Raw genomic sequence first — 16,809 nt, forward strand, 5'->3', positions numbered from 1 at the left:
CAATGTACTTCAGTGGAGCACAGCGTCTGAAGGCTGACCAGTGCTTCTAAACCATGTAGCAGTTCTTGCAAGAAAGGCAGGATGTTGCCTATGTGACTGTATTTACACAGTGTACAGCCTTTAGAAAAAAAATTGAGGGCATGAAAGTGAGTGTGGAGCTAGCTGGAGCAGACAGGGGAAGAGCAAGAGTGTGACTAAAGGGGTGATTTGCCCAGAGGTGGTTGTTCCTGTCAGGGTGTGGGGTGCACTTTGCTATGAAGTGTTAAGTGCGGTCTGAAACTTGCTCCAGGGAGTGAGTCAGTGCTTGGGGTGCTGAATTCCCTGAGAAAGACCCTGCCTGCTCCGTCAGTGCACCAAAGACCAAGTTCTGCCTGGACTTCTTCAAAGATCTAAGCAAAGTAAAAAGAAATTAAAATATCTTCTTCTGTCCACTGAGCATCTCAGCTGCCCTCAGCATGATCCAACTGGGTGCTGAAGGCAACACAACCAAAAAGATTAAAAAGGTGATTTTCTTTCACTTTTCCTGTGAACTGTGAACTTATATTTGGAAATGGAAAAGAGGCAGGAGCCTTCTGGCACTCTGGGTTGTGTTCTTCACAAACAGCAAACTGAAAGAGGTGACAGCTACAGGTCTCAATACTCTCCTTTCCAAATATGCTCATCTGACTGTGGTGCCTGTGAGGCTTCAGTGAAGCCTCAATGTGTTCTTTGTGTCTTCATTAATCTATTTGCATAGATTTATATTGCATTTTTATCACAGGTGCTTCATATTCATTAGGTGCCGAGCATGGCAAGTCCAGGAACCAAGAGCACTACCAGAAAGGTGAGACAGTATCTGAACTGTGTGATGTTGAACCGTATCATGAAGTGAAGCAGAGCAAGGCAGACTTACCTGCTAAATGGCAGCATTTCATCCAAAGGCATGGTAAGAGCAGAGTTCAGCCCTGTTCTCATCAAACTGCAAAACCTGTGTGCACATGCAGAAGGGACCCTGTTGCTTTGCTGGGTAGTGATGATAGATTTAAACAGAATGATTCTTTTTCAAGCTGTAAATTACAGGATAGGAAGAAGACAAGACTTTGGATGGTCAGGAAGCCCAGGCATGTGTTTGTGGTCTTTGCATGCCCCTTGGCCCCCACAGGTGCATTCGGGGAGAGTGACTATGATTTCAGCCTGAGGGTACATAGATGGGGCTCCAGGGGGGAGCATCTTGCTAAAGTTTCCCCTGTTGCTTGCAGCTGGAGGAGCCCCTTATCCATTCCAGGAGTTTCCTTGGCAAAGCTGGTGCTCCACATTCCCTCAGCATTTCCAACAGGATCTTTGGAGAAGTGACAGCTTAGTTCCTTCAGGTAAGTGACAACTGTTCACAGGTTTTGTGACTTTGAAAAATTTATGTGTTATGCTTTGAACTTCTGCTAAGGACATCAAGTTGCATGTTTCTGTATTGCTGCTGTATTGCTTTGCCAAAAAAGCAAGCTCTCACAGAGGGATGAAACACCGAGTGATTAGAGTATAGAGAGAGCAGTTTGGGAGATGAAATAGGATTTGTGCAAAGTCAAGGAAAAGGGCCTGCATTTCCTGGGGAGATGATAACAGTACTTTTGAAAGACCTGGGTAGCAATTTTCACCCAAATGATGTTTCTTTATGCTGTGATACAGATGGAATCAGTACCCTTCATCTACATTTTTTAAAAATGCTGCAGTTTATTTGCATCTTTGAGAAGCAGTGTGGTGCAAAACATTTCCACAGAAATCATTCCAGACAAAGGTAAAAATCCAGTTTGCCCAGGCTGCAAACTGGGATTCTGGAGAAAGAGTTCATGTTCGTTTTCTGTCTCTCTGTGCACACATGTATACACTGAGACCTGACTTTAAAGGCCTGATCCCAGACAGTTCTTTCTGCTCGTTTGTGCTGGGCACAATGTAGGAGCTTAAATCCTTGCTTTTTTTAAATTTCATTTGCTGGCACTTTGAAGTGAATGGGGCTCCACACGCAGTGGGATGAGAAGTGAAGCCCATCTCACAACAAGGGCCAGGAAACAGGTTATGTGCTGCTGTACCACGGGGACACTGTTCTACTGGTTCACAAATAGATGTGTAGGAAGCATTGAGTCATGATTTCCCAGACACCCTTATGTCCCTTCATCCGCATTTTGTAATTAGACACCTGCCTTCATCTTGAACAGTCTGAGATACTTGTGTGTGTGAATAGATTCCACATGGGTGTCCCAAGTCAAATACCAAAACTATTGGACATCATGTTTTGTCAAGGCATTCTTGTTCACACCCAACAAGCATGCAGGACCAAAATAGCAGGGACTACTTAGCATGTTCTGCATGAAATAATGGTTCATGCAAGCATATTGCTTTAAAGTCAGCTTTTCTCTAATATCGTATTCTGCATACTAAAGAAGTATCTTGTTTTACCAAGGCTGTTGGTAAATGATACTGGTCATAGGGTCTACATTAGATTATACGTAAATGTTTATAACCAGCTGGGATACATCACCTTGTAAATACCAGATATTTGTATCTAGATTACAGGCAGGCTAGAAATGAAGAGACTGTCAAATTTTATCCGGGATAATATCAGAGCAACAACTTTATCAATGGTAAAAATTAGTGCAACTGAGAGAGAGCAGAAGTGGGGAGAAATGTAAAGAAATTTATTTTCAGGACAGTTCAGTAGTCCTTGGTTACCCCAGGCATGTAGATAGGAAATTTGAATTGCAGAATGATTAAATATTATACAAATTCCATGGCAGGACAGGGAAAACATACTGTTTGCACATCCACATTATTCTGTGGCATGAAGAAGAGCCTTTTTCCACAGGAATAAATTACCTTTTCACATCTTCTCTGGAGCTGAATCAGTTTATGTTGGCTGAAAACTTGACCTTGTGTTTTCAGATTATACACCTGTGAGTTCCTCACAGGGCTTGGCAGGTTGGGAAGGGTATTTCCAAATTGTATTTTATTTTCAAAACTTGGTCACTAACTTTATGTGCATAATATTGGCTATCCTTTTCCCTCCACTTCTGAACCATTATACCTCTGGTCTTACTATCTGTAAGGACGGGCAAGCACATCCCCACACTAGCTTTTGTGCTAATAACATATGAGACTGCCAAGCAACTGCATAATTTGACTAGGTGTGGAAATCACACCACAAGGATTGTCGTGGGAATGAGGAAGGACAATTACTTTTAATATATAGTCTGATGGCCAAAAGCAATACCTTTCTCTTCAGAATTGTGAAAATTACAACAATGCCTTACAGGCCTGAGCAGCCCTGAGGGGCATTTGAGATTTCCAAGTCCATAATTTGTTGAAGTAGCTCAGTCACTAACAATACCCACGGTGTTTTGGGTAGCATGATTAGTGTAGTAATAAGTTCTTGGTCATGAGTCCATCTACAATAATTACATTTTACAACCAGAGAGACACTCCCAAACACTACATCTTGTGCAAAAAATAAATTGACCAATAAGTATTTGCATGACTTGGCCAGTAGCATATGTCAAAATTTAAAGATGCCTGGATGTAACTGTTCCAATTTACAGTCAGGATGATTTAGGACAGAGATGAGTTAAAACTCCAGGGATAAGGAAGCACTGAAACATAACAGAGGTTTGGGAATTCTTTGTCTAGAAGCTTCTAAAAACAGGTTCAACAAACGCCTATGAACAGTAATCCAGACATCTTTGATCCTGCCTTAGGGCAGCAGATGCACGAGACAATCTCAAGGCTCCTCCAGCCACACATTTCTGTCATTTCCAATCAAAGCTAATTAATGGCTATACAGAGTTGCAAAAGAACAATAGAGATTTGCTCAATGTATCTGTTCAAAATTTTACAAGATCTGTTGGTGGGAATACATTTTTCTTTCCTTTTTTTTGTTACTCTTGGTAACTTCATTTGCCATATGGACAACAGGTCTTATTACCAGCTTCTTCTATACTAAAACTATCACTCACCCATTCTATTTTCCATAGTTGCATACCAGAGCCCCAGAGGAAGGGGTCTGCACACCGTGTAGATTGTGCCCAGTGGCTGAATGCAGATTTTGCGATAAGTCTCTGCCATTTCTTCTGGTACAAAACGTTTCCAAGCAGTCCTTTGTTCTTTACAACGCAACCCCAAGAACAATGTGAAAATGAACACTGATCTGTGTTGAATGTGTTGCATTCTCCAAAAGTTTGGGAATTCCTCACCGAATTTCATTTAAATCAACACTGTAGAAATTCTGATGGTAAACCCTAATTCTCTGAATATATAACTTGTTCTATTATACTACCTATGCCTCTATCATCAATGAGACAATAAATGTGTGTGATGAGAGTTTATTGCTCTCCAGTGTCCTCAGTAACATTGAAAAAAACCTGAGGATTCTAAGGAGAAATGATTAAGTGGTAGAAAACAAGGAATTTCCTTTTCACAAGCGTGTAAAGAAGCCTAACTGCCATTTCTGTCACTTGAAGCACCCCAAAGTCCCCCAGAATTATGATAGGCAAGTTTCACTTTGAATTTGTGCTCTGTGTTTTCACCATTTTCTGGGATGCAGAATGACTGGTTTGGAGGATTATCAGGGTCTCAGCAACGGAATAATAAGAACTGATATCTAGAGAGACTGCTGCAATGTCATCTGTTTGCTGTTGCCTAGACTGAAATGCCAAAATCCTGATGCTGCATCTCAGCAGAATTTTCATTCATGCATATGTTCATTGTTAAAAAAACCATAACCAGCCACCACCTTTGTAGGAATGAACTTGAAAATGCAAATCAATGTATTTTGCACTTTCAAGAATCCCAAACAAAAGCTCCATTGCATGAAAATATCTATTATCTTTTTGGTAGTTAATCAATATAGAAAAAAACCAGCCCCTTTTTTAAAATGCAAAGGAACTTTTCTACTGTCTTCATCACTGTACCCCACAATGCTGGCTGACAAGAAAAGCTATGCATTGAGATGGACGGAAGTTTAACTCCTTGGGGTAAAGCTAGAAGAGGAAGACTTATGGACAGTCTGTATCTCACAGCTTTAAAAAATGCTGCATTTGTTATTTAGGTAAAAGGACCTGGCTTATAAAATGATTTAAACTGCCACAAAGGAATGATATTCAGATAATGTAAATGAGATCGGTCACAAAGCCTGGATCAGCTGACATTGTAAAATAGGCTCCTCATGCCCATTTTCCCCAACATTTTTCTGTCTAGCCGTAACCCCTTACTCTGTGGAAGCCAGATAAAACACATGGAGGAATCCTTGCTTACAACTGTAATTTCCTGTTAGTCATAGCTGATGAGCAGGCAAGAAGGGGTGTGAGCAGAGAAGGTGCAACAGGCAGAACTGGCTGCATTGCTAGAGCCTATTTTGGACATTGGTAAGAGAATCAAAGATGAAGACTTTTTGGGTGCTGTTTTGCATCATGTCTAAATCTCCCTGGAGAGTAAAGGGCTCCATTGCAATCATGGAAAGACTTCTGGTGCAGAAAAAAGTTCAGGTGGAAAGAAACAGTGCTGGGCTCACCTTTTCCCTGGCAAGCTGAATAACCAATATAAGGTGGCCTAAGACTCTACAAAGTTGACACTCATCAATTCCTGCACTCTGTTGCCAATAAATTCAGTATTGGAGAGTCAGCAGACAGCAGTGCAACTTAGAAGGTGATACTAGCTCTTTACTAGGTTCTTGACTCATACAGCCTGAAAATCACAGAAATTAATATTAGACTTTGCTCATGTGGTGCTTCCCAAGTGGGCTGAGACCATCAGCAACATCTGAAGTCTCTCCCACTTCTTCATCAACTTCAAAAGGTATTTTTCTGTCATGCTAAAGTTGCTGTGGATCACCACAGATGCTTTATCACGCTAATTGCTCTGATATGATGTATAAGGTTTGTTATGCTTATGTAGCAGGTGTCTGGTAAATAGGGTGGGCCCTCTTGGTCCTTGACCCAGTGAAAATCACAGGAGTCCTTGTTGTGTTCTTGTTACTCAGCAGCCTACTAATCCAATGGTACTTCTACTCAACCTCAGACACTTCAGCTACTCTGTAATTACCACCTGAGCAGTCTCAGAGTGGTAGCAGAATGTACATTTTGTCAGATGAAAGCGACAAGAAGAGCCTTTGCTGTCAAGCTTGAGATCAGCTTCTGTTTCCTCAACATTAATCTGCTTCCCGGCTGCATCCTGCAGCCAAGGAAGAACTACAGCCATCCAGGTTTACTGCAGTGTGTCCACTGGAAGCAAAGAATAATCACAACGGACATGCTGGTGGTCTGTTCCCTACAGAGTGAGTCGTTGCTCCATGCTGTGAAATTGTATTCTGCTTATTGACATCACTGAGTGAACCTCTTGTCCCTTGTTTTGGCCTTCCTATGCTTGTCTCATCCATGTCATCAGAACTCTTTGCAATTTATAAATCATACAGAGAAATCTTCATTCCCTTGGTCCTGGCCCCAAAGCCACCAGAAAGAGTAACAGAATTGTCCCTGGCAAGTGAAGGAAAAGTTCGAGACTTTCAGCCAAAATGACTTCAGACAGGTAAACAGTGCTGAAGAAAACTTGTCCCTAAGGCCATGGCACTGTTTACAGTCTTATTTAAATGTGGAGAACTTTAGGGGTAGGAAGCAGCTAAGTCTGTGACCCACTCCTCTGTGCCTGAGAGTAACTTCACCATGACAAGTGCCTGACCACCAGCTACAAGGTCTGTCTGAAATCTGTGTTCTTTCCAGAGCAGTCTTTCTGAAACAAAATCTGTCACTTCCTTACTTGCATTCCTTTTACATCTTCATCTTCCTTTCCACACAACTCATCTCAGCAACTACTTCTCTGTAACCTTACAAAAAAATCCTCCTGTTATCCTTTCCTGTTTGAAGGCTTATCCTTGGAAAGCAATAGAGTCTCCTGATTCTAAGACTACCACAACCATCTTCAATCCTCTTAGTTTTCCTCTGGCCAGCAATGAACTTTTGCATTATTTCAAGAGCAAGAAGGGAGCCAAAGGGCTGACAGGGGCGCTGCAAGTCCTAGTCCTCCAGCCATCCTTGTCCAAAGACAGGATGAGCTACAGCTTTGTCTTTCCCTGCAGGTGTTTGTGTACTGAGTCTCCTGAGAACCTACAATGCACAGATCCTTCAATCTACTTAAACAAAAACTCCTGTATTTCTCAGGCATTCCCATCAGAGAGCTATGCCCGTCTAAGCCGCTCTCTAACCTGCATTATACTAACCTAGAAGAGCAGAAAACATCAAATGAAGAGACCAGAAGAGAAGCAGAAAGTGTTCCTTTCTGGCAATTAATGCCAATTCAGCTACTTCATCAACTGTAATTTGACCACTGACAGAAACCAATCCAGGTGAAACAAACCTCCACCAAATGGAGCAATGGAGCAGCAGTTAATCTTCAGGGTAACTCAAAATGTAGCAAGAACAGAGAAATACAGGCTTAACAAACAGCAAAGAAACCTGCTCTTTTAATACAGTTAAGACAAGAGGTCAAAAGTATCAGAAAAATAAGCAGGGCTAAGAGTGTAGTGTTTCACTCTGCTAGCATATTAGGTGGCTTGAACTCCACCTTAACAGATTCATACACAAAAGAATAAATTTTAAGGGGACTGGCGGCTCTAGCACACCCCCTTGTGCATAAAGGACACAATTTATTCTGTTCCAGGACCGTAGTTTTCCATTCACTATATTAATTTGGAATAAAAATTGCCAGTATTCCTGAAAGAAAAATACATACTTGTGTTTTGCTGCTTGCAGACAATCTCACTACTTCTGTTCTGAAAGATGACAATGCTACTCTGACTTAGGGCTGTTGCATCTTATTGCTCTTACTTGCTTACCTCCCACTCATACTCCACAACATTTTTCCTCCAATTGTGCTATGCCTAGTGCCAAAACTAAGAATGCAGTGCACAGCCCACCACTGCAAGAAAGGAAACACCATCTGCTTGGTTCTGCTCTGCAGTTTCCTTTCGGTGACAACATGAGGTACAGGCTCATGAGCAGGGTTTTGATGTGATGGTGTGGAGGGCGGCCGCTTCCTCAGCAGAAACCAGGGAAGCAAAGCAGACACTTCTCAGGGAAGTTTTCTTGCCCCAGCATTAAGCAAGTAAAACCAGACTCCATGGATTTCTTCCCTTCAGGCAAAATCTGTGCAGGTCTAACCCTCTTGGCGTGAGGGTTGAATGAACAGCAGGTTTTTTAATTTGTTTCGTCCAAGAGAAAGGAGAAAATTCAAATTGGAAAAGAAATAAACTCATGAGTATCTTATGATGGATATGAAACTGCTTTCAGAGCTTCCTAAATACCAGAGAAGCCTAGCATCTGATTGGGTTGATATGTAAGTATATGTTAGTAGTAATAACTAAGTACTTCTTACAAAATAGTGTTAAGTGTTTGTGCGTGCACACACTCATGCACATACTTTCCCACCCACACAACGTATCAACCTGAATGTGAAGGAAGATTTTTTTTTTTCAGGAAAATAACCTCAGAAACATACTACTTCTTATAATTAGGTTGCTCTCTCCCTGTTGCCTATGCCTTGCTGAAGCCATGTAAGGCAAGGGCCAGACTTTCTTGGAGTCACTAATAAAAATGAGGAGTAATGAGAAGTTCTGGGCTAAACTTAGCTGACACATCAGTGTCTCGTGGAAAGCCTGCCTGGACAAAACTCGTCCAGGTCTCCTGTAAACACAACTGCAGAATGCCAGGTTTTGAAAGCAGACTATGTGGACAGGGATAGCTTCTCTATATTTCGCCCCTTGTACCACAGATGCCTTCCTCACTTACAGCAGAAATATCAGGAATCCCCAGGAGAGGAACAGGGAGGGCTCTCATGATCTTAAAGGTCTTTTCTATGATTCTATGTCATGGAATGCAGTGTCTCTGCATCCAGGTGTATCAGAGTTGGTTTGTACATGCTGTGTGGCTGACACCAATGCACACAAGCTGTGCCACATCACTGCAGCGACTGCAAAGTGCTCAGCTGCAGCACACCCAACGCACACACTGAGCACAGTCACGCTGTGCACTCACCGTGCCCGCTCTTCCAAGATGTCATGCGAATGAAAGCAAGCCACTGTTTCTCCAAGCTGTTGGATATTCCAGAAACTCTGGAACAAATGGCTAAATTGCTTTTCTCCATCAAGGACAAATTTTCCAGTTGAAGAAACCTGTGTTCCTGGGAGGGATCTTTAAGAAAGAAGTCTTCAGCAGCACAGAACTGGAGCAGGTGAAGGGGATTGCTCTACCTCCACTCTGGAACCATTTCCTTAAGTCACAATTGGCCAAATAGGTGCTTTTGTATTTTTCTTTCACTTGTTACTGTGCCACCTGCAAACGTTTCAATAATTAATTTCTATTACAAAAACATACATATTTGCATTTGATGGTGCCACTTCTGATAGTAACCCACATCAAACTTTGTAGAACTAATTTTTTTACAGGTAAACCCCCTGAAATCTCCTTTGTTGCTAGAAGTTTGCTTTCTTTTTTATAACTAAGTAGAGATTTTTACATCTCAGTATGCATTTAACATTGTGACTTCTTTCTGAACTCCCAGGGGTAAGGAAAAATTCAAGATTCCACAAAAGGTGCCCTAATTATACTAACTGATTGGAACAGGAAAGTGATTCATCATGAGCAAAAATTATGCTGCCGCTGGGAGTGGCAATGGCTTTATATCCCATTGCTCCAGAAGCCTTGTCATCAAGCTCAACAGGCGAGTTGACACCATCAGTCCTGAGGAGAAGGTAAATATCTCCTTGACCTTTAATTCTAACGTTTATATTACAAAAGACATAACTATGAAATGTCAGAAGATTATCTGCTTAGCACGTATATATGGTATATAACATATTTTGAGGAAGTGAGAATATTTTCAAGATGTTGTGCAATGTTTTGGATTACATTGAAATGTATTCTGTGTGATAAAGCTGTGTTTAGCTTGTACAATGGCTTTGCCAGGTGTGTTTCTAAAGAAGATTAAACCCAAGCCTTTTCCCACTTCTTCTGCATGGCCCAGATTGGTAATTTATGAAAGCATAATCTTTCTATACCATTCCATCTTTTGAATATTTATACAGATAATTTAATTCTTCTTGTGTAATGGGGGAAAGAGATCTTCCACATTTGTGGAGAAAGTTATTCAGACTCAGAATCAAAACAAAAGTGATTTAGAATAGTGGAAAATAAAATACTGAAGTGACTTTCTAACGGATCAGATGCCTCTACGTCACTTTACTGGATAAAGACACTGGGAAAAGGCTTTCATTAGAAAGAAACTCTGTCCTAGGTGTAAGATGTGTTGCAGAACACTCAAGATCATCTGCTAGTAATAATTGTGATAGTAACTGAGGTTTATCTGGGAAAAGTGTTAAAGCTGCAGATAAAATATAAAATGTGACTGCAATTTGCCCCTAATATACAATGTGCCTTTGCTGAAAATCTTAGTAAGTGAGCCCATCTGTAGTTCAATTTTCTGTCAAATGTTTGTTAAGCACCCAGCCTTAGAAGGACACAGCTGATTAATACACACAATATTTTTTTTAGAGAGAGACAGAGTGAGGTATGAGCAAGGGGTGAAATTAATAAGACCTATGTTTAGACAACATGAGGCAAAAATGATGGGGACGTAAGGTGCGCTGAGACTGTAGTTAGGACAAAGTCAGGGCTAAGTGCTAGTGCTGGAGAAACACCTGAACTGAGAATTCTGTTTCTGAAAATGTGTTTCTCCTGCCATTCAGGGCGCTGGTTTTCAGATTCACTGTGAAATCCCAGATGTGGTGAATCAGGAATCTTCCATGAAGTGATGAACAGTTCAGCCATGCTACCACAGAAAAACCTTACTGTGCTCTACTAAGGCACCTAAACTTAGCAGGTGTAAGGACAAGAAACCTAAATCTTTGTTTCCCTTGTTGCAGGCGATCACAGTGCCACAATGTGCTCTCTCAGCACAGCCAATGCCAAGTTCTGTCTTGACTTTTTCAGAGAGCTGAGCAAAAGAAAAAGAAATGAAAACATCTTCTTCTCCCCGCTAAGTCTCTCAGCTGCCTTTGGGATGGTTGTCCTTGGAGCTAGGGGCAACACACTCAAACAGATTGAGGAGGTGAGTTTCCTTTGCTCTGAAAAGGGGAGAGTAGCCAGATGTGAGCCGTGAGGCTGATCGTACCATCTGATATAGTTCCTAAGTATCCAGAGAAGTGATGCACATAGAGGGCCCTTTACAAATGCCCTCTCTTATGATATTCCTAATACCAAACTTTTTCAGACTAAACACTATTACAGTAATTGATCATTCAATGAATACATCAGTGGTAAAGAAAGTGTTTTGAAGGTATTCCTCCACCCTCCAGGACTCAGAAGTAGTGGTTCCCTTTCATATGGTCTTCTGCTTTCCCTGGATACCTAAAGTCTTCTTTCTTAAGAATAAAGCTGTCAAATATTTCATGAGCTCACCCTCTACAAAACCTTATTGTTCACTTGCAAGGGTCTCGTAATAAAGGACAAATGGACTTTCCCAGTTGACTGTGTCTGGTTGCGTTTTGGGATAGGCTTGAAACACTGTTTTAGCTTTAAGGTACCATCACTCAGCTGCATTCACCCAACATTTACATTGCAGGTATTTCATTTCAGTGAAGTTTTGAGCAGTACAAGCCAGGGAAACAGATACCCTTCTGAGAAGGTAAGACACAGTTGCAGCTCTGAGATGAAGAAATGGGTGCTGGTTTGTCCACCCTTGTCCTTGCAAACGATCACTTAATCAGAAAGCACTGCAGGGCTGAGCAGCCTCTCTAGATCTGCAGACCTTCTTATTACTGTTCTTTTATTAGGGGCCTTGTGAGATCACACATTTCAGCAGCTAAGCCTTCTCATTATAGGTTTCTAACCAAAACAGCAGTACCAATCTAAAATGTCATCGGTACTTAACTTGCCACCTGCAAAGGTTTGTCTACAGGGCATGCCAAAGGCATCTTGGAGCTTGCTCCTCCCAGGCTCTAAGCCAGCAGACTTTTGCTCGGTGTGCCCAGAGCCATCACTGTAGGATACATTGTGATTTGGGGGTGGACTAGTGCAGGCCAGACGGGGAATCATTTTGTCATTCTGTACATCTGGTTCAGGGGGAGCTGGAGGTGGTGTCCTCATGCATTTGTTCCAATGTTCCTGTATCAGCTGGGTGGAGTCAGGCTTCTCATGCAGAAAGAGGATGCAATTCACCCTCAGGTCCAGCTTTGCATAGGAAAGCTCAAGCTTACCATGAAACTTCTGTTTTCCTGTTTGAAGTCTGAAGAAGCAGGAGTGCATTCCCAGTTCCAGGCTCTGTTGGCTGCAGTCAGTGAGCCCAGACCAGGATGCTCTCTCACCATTGCCAACAGGCTCTTTGGAGAAACTACTTATCCATTCTTCCAGGTAAGTGGCCATGGTGTCCATTTTAACAGCTCCTGGGAGCAGAATTTATTCCATCATAAAGTACAAAGGGTAATGAAATACAACAACGCTGGCAGGGTGTGCTGCCAAATGGCTGCACTCCACAGCTCTTTCAGTCAAGAAGCCTTTCCATCTCAGTTGCCCATGGTGAGATATGGCAAACAGCAAAACATGGAAAAGCCATGACTTAAAAGCTTTAATATAAACAAACAGATCTATGTAAAAGCTGTCCCTGGGTATTCCAGAAAACATGAGAGCATTAATCACTGTCAACACACCTTTGCCACACATGCCTGGTGTCTAATAGATCTCGTGTTTGCTGCATCATTTCTATCCAAGGAACAAAGCTCTGTGACCATAAGACTTTCTTCCTTCCCCAGTGTCTTCTCTGTTTCTAATAAAATAATTGTACATACTCTTCCACCTTTCCTTCAGAGTCTATGCGAATATGGGACTCTGATTCCTGCTGCCTTTTCAAACAAGGCTTAGAAGAAAGTTACAGCTTTGACATTTTTGTCAATTAGTCTAATTTCAGTGGGAATGACCATCTCAGAATGTTCCTGTGGAATACTGACAGCCCAGGCAATGCAAGTGCATGCAAATAATTCCCTCAGGAAACCAGACTTTAAGTGTTTATAAGAGTATTGCTAAAAACAGCACTGTTTTTTCTCTGTAACCACTTTTCTCTTTTCAAGTCAAGATTTCATCTTTCTTCTAAAACACTACACTCTAGGTAAAGAGATATTTTTCAGAGCCAGATAAAGGTGACCAGCAGTCTGGAAAAGTTTTTTACTGTGCTGAGAAATTTCTGCTGCTCAGTACAGCTTGAAAATACAGAAAAATATATTTGCAGATATGTTTTTTTATAAATAATCTCTAAAATCTGAATGCTTGAGTTATTTCAGTGAATTTCTTATATATGCCTTCTTTTACTCATTCCTTTCTTGCTGATCTACTACATGGAATTGTCTTGAAACCATGAAATTATCTATCATAAAAATCATCATGTTGTGATAAATTTCTGTCTATTGTACTTCCCAGAAATACTTAGATTCAACTAAGAAATTTTATCGAGCAGAACTGGAACCAGTCAATTTTAAACACACTGAAGAAGAAGCCAGAGAGAAGATTAACTTCTGGGTGGAAAATGAGACAAAAGGTAAAGAAGAAAATGTGCAGGTTGTTTGGTTTGCAACTGAACCAGTTAGGAATACCATGTCTGAATTTCAGTTTCCACCTTTTTTTCCAAAGGTACTGAGATTTTTATATTTAAAACCCTCACTGCATTTTTTTGCTCAACAGGAGATGAATGTAGGGAGAAGCACAAAAGTGCCTTGAGTTCCTGGCTTCAAAAGCTGTACATAAATATTTTGTTATTTGCCTGACAGCATTATACTACTTTTCAGATTTACAGAAATAATTATTAATAGTCAAATGCAGTTGATTGCCCAAACAAAGTAGTAATTCTTAATTCATTATTTTTAAAGGTAAAATCAAGGACCTATTTGCTGCTGGATTTATTGATCCCTCTACTGTACTTGTCCTGGTCAACGCTATATATTTTAAAGGAAAGTGGGCAGTAGAATTTAAGAAAGAGGACACTAAGGAAATGTATTTCCAGCTGAACAAGGTCAGTATGAGCAGGAACTGAAACAGCTGGGGAGTAGAAATAAGATGTCTCTGCTGCAACAACAGATGAGATCTTTCCTCCTTTCTGTTATTCCAAGACAAAACACTGGTCTTCAGCTAGAGCAATAGAAAGCTACATCTTCTTTCCAGTTTGATAACCAAATGTGTGACTGTTTCTATCAATTCACATCAGATGTGGGTCTCATGCTGCTGAGATCCTGGTTGTGTCAAAGTCACTGAGCACATGTGTCGGGGATTTTGCAACTAAGGATGCTGTTTCAAAAATAGTCGGCGTTTGAGACTGAATCTGAGGATTCTGTTCCTCTGCTACTATTTACCAGCAGAACAGTATTTGTTTTCAGGAAAAAATGAGCTAAAGGCAAATTATCTCAGGAGAACGTATACATTATTCATGAAGGATTTAGATTCATGGTTGCATCAGATGCATCAGTTTCCTCATCTGACATGCCAGAAAAAAAGAAGGGTGTAACGAGGGAGGTGTGAGCAATCTGGCACCAGTAGAAATGGAAAAGTAGATTTTACGCTTCTAAAACAGATAACTTCATTGGGGCTAGTTAAGAGAGAGGAACACATCAATGCTACAAGTACATTAAACCCATGACCAGTGTAAATAATGTTTCTGGACTGAACTCTAACTCAGATCTGAAACCAATTAAAACCAGGGTGATCATTTTTATATTTTCTGTTTAATATGTTTCATATGTTCCAGAATGAGAAAAGGACAGTGCAGATGATGTTTCAAGAAGGTTATTTTAACATGGCCATCATAGAGGAACTGAAAGTGAAAGTGATAGAGCTCCTATACTTTGATGATGAACTAAGCATGTTCATTCTTCTTCCTGAAGTGGTCTGTGAGGACTTCACTGGCCTAGAACAGGTAATACTTCCTTTTTGTCTCTAGTTGCATGCATAACAGGCTGTAAAAAGCAATACTTTAACAGTTCTCCAGTGTAGTCAGAAGACAAGTGGGAAAAACTGAACCTTACTGTCTTTTTCTTCCATTCATTATGGTGTCATTCATTGTTATCAATACCACCTTACAGCTTGAATGCAGCCTCACATATGAAAAACTGGCAGGATGGACCAGCTCGGCTAGAATGCAACAGCTGAGAGTGAAGGTGTACCTGCCTCAGTTCAAGATCGAGGAAAGTTACGTTCTAAACAAAACTCTCCAGGAGATGGGAATGAAGAATGTTTTTGACTGGGGAAAAGCTGATTTGTCAGGAATCTCTAGGAAGGATGGTTTGGTTGTGTCCAAGGCCATCCAGAAGTCATTCATGGAAGTCAGTGAAGAGGGCACTGAAGCAGCTGGTGCCATGGGTCATGTTGTAATACCTCTGTGTCACCCAGTTTGTTATGAGTTCAAAGCTGACCATCCGTTCCTCTTCTTCATCAGACACAACCCAACTGACACCATTCTCTTCTTTGGAAGATACTGCTCCCCATAAGTGGAGGTTATTTTGGAAATTAGATCTTTCTCCAGCTAACATCCCTGTTGGCAGGTACTGAGAACAAGAGACAAGCACATTTTCGCCAGGCTTTATTCTAATGTGTTAATCTGCTGTACAAAAGACCATCCGATAAGAGCCAAATTGGAGATAAAAACCTAAAAAGTGTTAACTATTGCCTTTCTAACATCAGCTTCAGGCATGTTTTACTTTTAGGGGGCCTCACTAAAATGACATCTACCTTAAAATACACTATATGATTATTTACCAAAGAGCTGTAGGCCTGGAGAGGCATGTACATAGAAAATCTTATTTTGAGTCTTTCCTAATGTAATATGTCTCCAATAAACCCATGATTCTAGTGCCCTATGAGTGACACATTCTCCCACATGAAGGAGACAGGAGGACAGGGATCTGCATTAAAAGGATGAACTCAGGTATTCAGTCTTCTAGCTTTTCCTGCCCAACCTCTGTATAGGTCTCAAGGACAATGCCACTTTGTATGGGAGTAGCAAAGTATTCCTATGAGAGCCTCCTTTAAATGTTGATCAGGGGTAATGGTTCAAACTGGAAATCTCAGGATTTGTTCTCTGAGAGCAGAGAAAGCACAAGACTTTTCTGGTGTAATTGTGCTTGCTCTCAAGCAGAGCAGGCCCATTGCTTATTTTTTTCTGTCAGAAATCCTGTATGTCTTAGTTCTCTAACTTCTTCGTAAACTTTCACATAACAAACAGGTTTTTAGGGTAGTGGAAGGCCTTTTCTGACAAGGCCTGCCCTGCAATGGCTGTGAATTAGAGGCTTAATTCCCACATAAAACTTTAAGCAGTGATCAGTTATTCTTAGTTCTAAAAAACAGCTCTCTTTGTGCCCCAGATACCATGAGTTTCTTGATTCATCTTTATTCCTCAATAGCATAAAAAAATGATTTAAAATATTTATAGAAATGGTATTTAGATGGGTAGCCTGTCTTTGTTCCATTTATCATAATAAAACCACTGCAAACTGATATACTGCAAATTAAATGTAGTAGTCTGCAGAATTAAATGGACAGAGGCATAGTCTTAATATAGCAAGTAAAAATACTGGTAATCCTTTCAAAAATGTGACACTGAAGTCTCCCTCTCATTTTAAAATATTCATCATGCTAAATTTATGCATTGGACAGCTTGACATTAGGATAGGCAAGCCTCGAACCTCGCCTGCTGCTTCTCTCTTGTATTTGATTTTATGAGGGAATTAAGAGTGAATTTCTAGGACACGGCTGAGCCAGTCCAATG

General features: G+C 40.9%; 1 protein-coding gene across 1 annotated transcript; it reads left to right on the forward strand.

Moving 5' to 3' along the window:
- Positions 1 to 9,594: 9,594 nt before the first annotated feature.
- Positions 9,595 to 15,792, forward strand: LOC119144678 (leukocyte elastase inhibitor A-like). Its single transcript, XM_037380310.1, has 8 exons — positions 9,595 to 9,760; positions 10,931 to 11,115; positions 11,629 to 11,691; positions 12,291 to 12,416; positions 13,476 to 13,593; positions 13,922 to 14,064; positions 14,794 to 14,961; positions 15,128 to 15,792. Exons 2-8 carry the CDS (start codon positions 10,948 to 10,950, stop codon positions 15,530 to 15,532), a joined length of 1,191 nt encoding a protein of 396 aa, XP_037236207.1. The 5' UTR covers positions 9,595 to 9,760; positions 10,931 to 10,947; the 3' UTR covers positions 15,533 to 15,792.
- The last annotated feature ends 1,017 nt before the right edge of the window (positions 15,793 to 16,809 follow it).

This window comes from Falco rusticolus, chromosome 3 (assembly GCF_015220075.1).
Source record: "Falco rusticolus isolate bFalRus1 chromosome 3, bFalRus1.pri, whole genome shotgun sequence".
NCBI lineage: Eukaryota > Metazoa > Chordata > Aves > Falconiformes > Falconidae > Falco > Falco rusticolus.